The 8,722-nt window shown below is 44.7% G+C and overlaps 1 protein-coding gene across 1 annotated transcript; it reads left to right on the top strand.

Moving 5' to 3' along the window:
• Nucleotides 1–1,301: 1,301 nt before the first annotated feature.
• On the top strand, nt 1,302–5,025 carry MYCN (MYCN proto-oncogene, bHLH transcription factor). Its single transcript, XM_056856348.1, has 2 exons — nt 1,302–2,160; nt 4,266–5,025. The coding sequence occupies exons 1-2, from the start codon at nt 1,359–1,361 to the stop codon at nt 4,862–4,864; spliced, it is 1,401 nt and encodes a 466-aa protein (XP_056712326.1). The 5' UTR covers nt 1,302–1,358; the 3' UTR covers nt 4,865–5,025.
• The last annotated feature ends 3,697 nt before the right edge of the window (nt 5,026–8,722 follow it).

Below are 8,722 nucleotides of genomic sequence, written 5' to 3'. Positions count from 1 at the left end.
CGGCTGTGTTGGGAAGGCTGAAAGCGTCTCTCCCCTCCCCCTTTCTGGGGATGGGGGGGCTCTTCCGCGAAGGGGGGGGATGCGTGCAACGGCTTGGAGGGGAACTGGTGGGGCCGCCCTGAGATCCTGGGGGTCAGCCCCCTCGCACAGACCTCTAGGACCCTTCTCCTGGAAGGATGTCCAAAATGGCAGGGCGGAGACCAAGACACCTTGACTTCTCGGTTGCATCCCATGAAGCTGCCTTATGCTGAATCCGACCCTTGGTCCATCAAAGTCAGTCTTGTCTACTCTGACCAGCAGCAGCTCTCCAGGGTCTCAGGCAGAGGTCTTTCCCATCACCTACTCACCTAGTCCCTTTAACTGGAGATGCCAGGGATTGAACCTGGGACCTTGTGCATGCCAAGCTGATGCTCTACCCCTGAGCCACAGCCCCTCCCTTCCCCCAGTGTTACTTATGTCAAGGGAAATAAATAAACAAGAGCCCAGAGGCGCCCAGACGCCTTTTTATTCCAGAATGTAGCCAACTGCCTCAGATTGAGCCGGCGCCTCTGCAACCTTGCTAGGTCAGACGCCCCTGGATGCAGGGGGGGGGGGCTTCCTCTGCCTTATTAGGGAATCCGAAGGTTTTTCCGCGATGATCACGCTGCCGCTTTGAGCTGCTTCCTTGTGCTCGCTTCCCACTAGCTCCGCTGTGGGTTGCTGGAAGCGGGAACTGGGAATGAATGGAATGGGTGATTTGCAGAGGCGCTCTCTCTCTCCCCCCCCCCCCCAACATCCGTCCATCCTCCTTTTCCTTCTCGCCAGATGACAAAAGAGGAAAGAAACTTCCTCTTACTTTCCTGCCATAAACCAGAGGGCTTTTAAATCCCCCTCCTCCTGATGAGGCTACTACTGTTTGCAGCTCTAGGCATCTGTGGACATTCTTTCTAGGACCGAAAGGGGGGAGGGAATTGCGCTGGGCTGCTTACTCGCCTTGTCCATTCATATACACAAACACACACACACATCGTGCTCTTCTGATTTGGCTGCTCCAGAAGGTAGAAAACCAAGCAGCTGTTGGAATAGGGGTGAAATCTGATTTTTAGCTGCTCTTTGATGAGTTGGCTGCACGTCCCTGTGCAAGAATTGGAGTTTTTCTTTTTTTCTTCTTTTTTTAAAAGTACAGATTGTAAAGCGAATGCATCACAAATTAGGTGTGTACGTTTCTGAACTGTAATCTAATTTGCGTTCCCCCCCCTCTGCGTTTCAGATCCTGCTGGGAGGGGGAGCATATCCGAGTGGAAAACAAAAACATTTTTTTCCTTTTAAAATTATCGAAGCCCAACCTGAAAGGATTCCAATCGAAGAAAACGACAGAGATGCCCGGGATGGTCAGTAAAAATCCAGATCTCGAATTTGACTCCTTGCAGCCTTGCTTCTATCCAGACGAAGACGATTTTTATTTGTGTGGTCCGGATTCTGCTCCCCCAGGGGAGGACATCTGGAAAAAGTTTGAGCTCCTGCCTACACCTCCTCTGTCTCCGAGTCCAGCTGGCCTGCAAGAGAACCCTCCGGGAGGCGGCCACTTATCATGGGGAGCAGTGGCGCTAGGGGGCTTCCGAACCAGCGACTCCCTGGACTGGGCTTCGGAATTGCTGCTGCTGCCCCCAGAAGCGGACCTGTGGGGCAGCGCCGATGGAGGGGACTCCTTCGACATGGGCTTAGGAGAGAGCAGCAACCTCAACGCCATCATTATCCAGGACTGTATGTGGAGCGGCTTCTCTGCCCGGGAGAAACTGGAAAGGGCAGTGCACGAAAAGCTGCAGGGCAAAGGAGGGGCAGCCACGGCCCCCGCCACCGCTGGCTCTGCCACCGCCGCGGCCACCCCCAGCGCCAGCGCTGGAAATGACAGTGGCGGCCAGGGAGAGCTGAACAACTCGGTCTCGGAGTGCGTAGACCCAGCGGTGGTTTTCCCTTTCCCCATTAACAAGAGAGAACAGGCGGCTGCGGCTCCCGCCTCAGCTGCAGGGGGAGTGGCCGGCATCCGGGTGAACGTCTCCAGCAGCGGTGGGGCCGCGCAAGGGACAGCGGGTCCCCCTTCGCGCAGCGGACGCCACCCCAGTGCGGCCAGTGACAGCCGAGCCAACAGTAGTTCGGGGGACGACACTCTGAGCGATTCTGGTAAATAGTTCCTTTCTGTCGGTTAGGAGGAGAGCTCTGTACAAGGGGGCCCTCTTCTCTATATCCCCACAACCAGCACCCCAACTCATAATATGGGGCTTCCTCAAGGGCAGGACAAATCTTTGCCAGCCAGCTGGAAACCGAATCATGCATTTGTGGGAGAAATACCACATTCTGTTCACCTGATGGGAGTGCTGCTCAAATATCCTGCTTTTAGCTGTTCTCATGAAATATATACCACCCATACCGTGATGGTGTGATAAGAGCAGGCTGCTATATGTTGCTGTGGGCACAGATAGCGAACAAGGGGTGACCTCTCAGGCTTTTTTTTTTTTAAACTTTTTCTCCCTGCAACTAAATTAAAGTAGGTCATTTACTGCCCTCCTCCCCCCATGCTTCAGTATGCTACAATGATCTGTGAAATTCATCCTAGGTCTTATTTTCTGCGTCTGACACTTCTGTAGTTTACGGTGCAATCCTAAACGGAGTCACGCCCATCTAAGCCCATTGACCTTGCCGGACTTAGAATCAAAATGTCCTTCTGTTTAGGATTGCACCCTTCGTTTAAAGGAGCAGGGCCTGAGGGAAAGTTGATGCCCACAGCCTTTGCGGGTCCCCCTGACTTGGAGACGAAAGGGACAGAAGTGATAACAGATAGGACAGATGTGGGGAAAGGGAGAAATCACTTACATCTCTTAACAGCTGTGTTTTCCTACAACATGGCTTCTGAGAGGCTGAGCTGAAATATATCCCAGCGGTACTTGACCCAGGAGTTATCCACAGTGTCAGACACAGCACACACATTGTCTTTGGGAGGGGGGGGGGAAATTGTGGATCTTGCACTGTTTAAAGATTTAACAAAGAATGAACTAGCACGCTCCTGGGCTATTCAAAGAGTAAGTGAGCTTTATTGCTTGTTGCAAAGGATCACCAGGAGATGGCAGTATGCTAGCCTCAGTTACCCCGCTATCTTATCAAAAAGTTTATTTGGGGGACTCTTGTTTTTCCCCAATTGTGTGTGACTTCCTAAGTTACAAGGGATTTAAGTAGTGATGATGGGTGCCTAGAAGAAAACCCCTGTGCCACAGTAGAGTTTAGTCTATGTTTTGGCTGTGCTTGGCCTAAAAAGTGCTTATGCCAAAAAAGAAGAAGTGTAAACAGGCCTGTTTTCAGAATAATTATTATTCAGAGGGGGGTAAGCAGTCTGGTTTGGTATCATATTCAAAGGCACTGAAATAGCAGCAAATAAATACTCAGTCATTGGCTTCTGCAGAGCCCAGTGTTGATAACCAGTTTTTTGACTGCTGTAAAACATCTACACTCCTAGAGGAAAGAAAGATAAAAAAGATCCCAAGTGACCGTAAAAAGTTTTTGTCTTATGTAAATGAGTGGCTGCATACCCCCCCCCCCCCATCACCATAAACTCGATGATCAGCCTCTGGTTTCAAAAGATTCAGCGCTCCCTTCAGGTCCGCATCTTGACAGCTTTGAGGGAGGGAACATTTCCTCGCAACAGCTGTCTTCTTGGCAGTAAACCAACACTTGGGCTTAAAGGGACCTACCAACTGGAACAGCTTTGCATTCTCCATTAGAACAAATCCAACAATTGTTCACTTTTGTGGTCTTTTTTTTAAAAAAAGTTTGTTCCATAGTGTGTCTCTGTCTTGCATGTGCATTGTGTGCCTGTGTGGTTTTTTTTTTTTTTAATATTGTCCTTTGAATTTAAGTCTACAAACAAAGGTGGCTCCCAATGCAAATTAGGTGATTCTTTTTAATCTGCCCTTCCTTTATCTGGGTTGTGACTTGATTTCTTGCATAGCTGAAAGTCCTGCTGGTTCCACTATTTTAAATGAAAACCACTTATTAAAAGATCTCTGCTGAGACTTGGGTATACAAACTTGCCTTTCCCCCTTTTTAAATGCTCCTTTCCTGCTTGCGCTGCATGTTTTGAGCATTTAAATATTTATACATTGGTATGTGCCCTGGGAATTGCCTTTCTTTAGAATACATATATGCTAATTAATGCTAAATGCTTGAGAGCCTTCTGGTATGTTTTCCTTAGAGAATAAATGCTGGTTGTTTTTCTCCCCCCCCCCTTTCAAAAGATGAAGACGAGGAAGAGGAGGATGAGGAAGAAGAAATTGATGTGGTAACAGTGGAAAAGAGGCGCTCCTCCTCCAACAAACCTGTCACTACCCTGACTATCACAGTGCGCTCCAAAAACGTCAGCCCCTTGGCCTCTGTGAGAACTCAGCCAAATGAAGTCATCCTTAAGCGCTGTGCCCCTATTCATCAGCAACACAACTATGCCGCCCCTTCTCCTTACATGGAAAGCGAAGACGCACCGCCGCAGAAAAAGCTCAAAAGCGAAGCCCCCCGTCCGGCAAAACCCATGACCCAACCAAAGCCGAAGAGCTCGAGTCCTCGAAACTCCGACTCGGAAGACAGCGAGCGTCGACGTAACCACAACATCCTGGAGCGCCAGCGACGTAATGACCTGAGGTCAAGTTTCCTCACGTTAAGGGACCATGTGCCGGAACTGGTGAAAAACGAGAAAGCGGCAAAAGTTGTCATCTTGAAAAAAGCCACTGAGTATATTCATTCCTTACAGGCAGAGGAGCACAAGTTATTGCTGGAAAAGGAAAAACTTCAAGTCCGGCATCAGCAGTTGATAAAAAAACTGGAACACATGCAGACTTGCTAATTCTTCTTTAAAAAAAAATCTTTTTTGTTGTTGTTTTTAAATTGTCTGATCAAGACAAGCCACTGCCACTTTGCACATTTTTGATTCCTTAAAGAAAGTTGTGTTTTTTGACGTTAAGAATGTTGGTTTTTCTTTCAAATCCAGTCTCTGAAGTCAAGTGATAAAACTCTTTACAGTTTTGGATGGAGAGCAAACGGATGTTCTTGTACCGGAGATGAAAAAGACTGCCAAACCGTGATGGAATGCTCTTTGTATTTCCTCTTAGAACTATAGATGTTCTTCAATATTGTGAGCGTTTGAGAGCTGCTTACGACATCCAGTTGAGTTTGGAAACATAAATTCCTTTTTTTAAATGGTGCTTACGTTTTACCAGGTGTTATGGGGCAAAATCAATTTTGTACCCTTGTGGGGGGAAAAAAAGCCCACCTCTGTAAATACCATATGAACAATTGCCTTTTGTACATTGTCTTGGGTTATGAGAGGTTACTTTTGCTACCAATATTAGACTGGACGTTCACACCTAAGTACTGTAATACCTCAATGTTTGAGGAGCATGGTTTTGTATACAAATATATTGTTAATCTCTGTTATGTACTGTACTAATTCTTACACTGCCTGTATACTTTAGTATGATGCTGATACATAACTAAATTTGATACTTATATTTTCGTATGAAAATGGTTGTGGAAAGTTTTGAGTAGATATTACTTTATCACTTTTTTGAACTAAGAAAACTTTTGTAAAGAAATTTACTATATATGCCTTTTTTTCCCCTAGCCTGTTTCTTCCAGTTAATGTATTTGTTAATGTTTGTTGCATAGAACTGGGTAATTGCAAAAGTTCTGTGTTTTATTTCTTCCAATGATGTACATTTAGTGCTGCATCTTTATAGCACTTTGAAATACCTCATGTTTATGAAATAAATAGCAATTAAATGATGTGCAACTTACTGTTTTTTTGTATTATAGACATTTCCTTATATTCTTTTCTGTGGTCTAACTGGTAGCAGTGATTACACCCATTGATGTCTTAGTGCTTTCCGTACATGGTTGCGGATCATGCTGTCCTTGAACTCTAGCGGTCATTCACAACTGGATTGTGAAAATCCAGTTGTGGAAATCCTGGTGCGGAAAATCCAGGATGTGAATGACTGCTAATAGCACGGTGTTCTATGGGTGCAGCCTTGGTTTTTGATAGTACTCTATCCGAATTCATATGTTGCACTATGCATCTTATTCAGTTTGATTTGGGTTCAAGCTCCAAGTTGAATCAGTCCAGGGATGTGGGTTTCTGTTGATTTCTGTTGACTTCACATCGCCGTTCCAAATCAATAAGAAATGTTTACATGGGTATCCAGCCTTACTTCAGAGGAGTGTTACAACAATCCCTTGCACATTAAGCTAAAAACTTCATGATTTTCCTAATCCTGAGCTTCATGGCCAAGTTGGAATTTGAGGTTCCTGTGTCCGATACTCTGGCTATTATGCCATGCTGTCTGTTCAAAAAGGATAGGATTGCAGTATAAATCTTGGTCTTAAATATGGCAAGTGTGTGGAATATACAGTTATTTATCTGTTAGACTGTAATAGAGGGTCCATTGACTTTTTGGTGAGAGTTCTAGATATGCAATGACAGAATAGAAACATTAACCCTTAAAGAAAGTTTTACAGGGAAATAATGTACTTTCTAATAACTGCCTTAAACTGCAGCCCTAAGCTGCGATGGAAAAAGTACTCTAGGTATGCCCAAAGGCTTGGCATGTTTGGCTGTATTTTCGACTTTTTTTCTTTGAACAGCTGACCTGTGTCACACACAAAAAATGCTTCTGAATCTCACCTCAGTTTCTAGGGATTTTCCATGCACTACTTGCAAGATTTCTATCTGAGAAACACCAGTCCAAGTAGCAGTGCCACCCTAAACAGAGTTATACTCTTGAAATCAGTGGGCTTAGAAGAGAGTAATTCTGCTTAGGATTGTATTATAGGCGTACAGTTCCTTGGATCTATGCACAAGTGCTTCAGGTACAAAACCTGACATCAGAAACCTTAGTGTTACTGAGGAAATAAATGGTATTCCCCTATAATTGTGGTAGTCTGTCCAGAATCGGTTTCTTTGGAAACAACCCCTAACCTCTCTTCAATTCCTGATTTATGCTTTTGGGGATAATGTTGTAAGGTATGTTACCCCTTGATATGCAGAGGGCCCGTCAATTCATCACCTATGAACATATGGACAAACCATTAATTAATACCATTGAGGATGTTATTGATTGCCACTTACATTGCTCCCTGTATACAACCTGATTTCTCCAGTAGTTTTCTGGGATCTATGAATTCTGTCACCAATGGGACAGCTCGCAACTGACAACAGTAGGAACAAGCTAGTGCGCTCAGATACAGCATCTTGTAGCACAGATCCTCTGAAATAGATGGTCATGGAAGATATTTAAGTGCAGTTGGTTTTGTCTGATTATAGCGTGTTTCCTTTTTTTTGGTAACAAGCTTAAGAAATATATTGATTGGTAACACATCTGTGTGTGCATCGCTTTGTTGTGTTTGAATTGGTGCATTATTTTGTGATTATATTTAGTTGAAAGAAAAATATAGGATAGGTATGCCGAGATGCATAGAGAGGAAACAGCGATTTCAAGCAAGCTTTTGGCTGAAACATCCTGGCATCTGCATAGACAGGGGGTTGTTGCTTCAGATTAACAGACTCTAAAATCTTGATAAGCAAACACCCTATCATAAAACAAACACTGGTTCTTTCACATTGGTGTATTTTAACTAGTAACCAGAAACACGTTACAAACTGCCTATTAACAGTGCAATCCTAAGCAGAGTTACACCCTTCTGAACCCATTAAACTCCTATAGATTTAGAAGGGTGTAGCATTACTTTGGATTGCCTTGCAAAACACTCTTGCACCCGTTGCAAAGGACAGGGTACATAGCAATAAAGGCCACATTCAAACCTCTTGAGTCATGACAGACGCAAGTATAACCCGTCTCCCATGTCTCTTCTTGCACACAGAGTCCAACAGAGAAACTTTCAAACTTCACAATTTGCTGAGGTTTCCTTCCCACATACTGGGATCATACAACATCATCTAATCCCATTTCACAAACCCCGTCTGTGGGGAGAAAATATCCCAGTTTGCCCATTTGGATAGGATGATGGCATGCCAAATTGAAAATTGATTGAAGACTTTCCAACCCGGCAAAATAAAACCGGAGCCCAGTCTTCAAACCAGAAAGCTTTGTGTTTGATGGGGGGGGGGGTTCATGTGGGCATGGAAAATTGTGACAGATTTGTTTGCTACTCCTTAATATCGGAGTCCCTTCCTCCAAAATCTTACCACATCCCAGAATCTAGGCATTACAAATCCTTTCAGCCTTTAATGTTTAGGATGGCATAGCCTTGGTTAGCATTTTTAACATATAAAGTACAGTTTTTTGTATTTACTATTTTACTTTCTAAATTCATTTGAAAGATATCTCTCCTTGAATCCTGATTGGCTGAAACAAAACAAATCTCAATTTATCTGGGGATATGTCAGTCAATAGATGGTGGAAATACCACATTGATGACACTTAGAAGAGGGTTCTCTCAGGCACGTATTTGTGATTTTGTTCCTGATTGTGGCTTTGCATGGAGATTTGGATTGCCGTCTTATGCCAACTTGTACCAAGGTAAATGGGGCTTTTGTTTCACTGTCAAGGGTGTCTTCTGTATGCCCCCAAAGCCAAGTTTGCAAATTGGCAATTGGACTCTATGGCACTGAAGTCCTTCCCTCTCCAAACCCTACCCTCATCAGGCTCCACCCCCAAAATCTCCAGGTATTTCCCAACCCAGAGCT

This window comes from Euleptes europaea, chromosome 10, assembly GCF_029931775.1.
Source record: "Euleptes europaea isolate rEulEur1 chromosome 10, rEulEur1.hap1, whole genome shotgun sequence".
Taxonomy (NCBI): Eukaryota; Metazoa; Chordata; class Lepidosauria; order Squamata; family Sphaerodactylidae; genus Euleptes; species Euleptes europaea.
This window is presented reverse-complemented; position numbering and strand designations above follow the sequence as displayed.

Bases quoted from the DNA above. Each gene is read 5' to 3' on its own strand.
- MYCN (XM_056856348.1), top strand. From the start codon at position 1,359: ATGCCCGGGATGGTCAGTAAAAATCCAGATCTCGAATTTGACTCCTTG. The intron at 2,161-4,265 runs GTAAATAGTTCC...CCCTTTCAAAAG, and splicing joins CGACACTCTGAGCGATTCTG to ATGAAGACGAGGAAGAGGAG.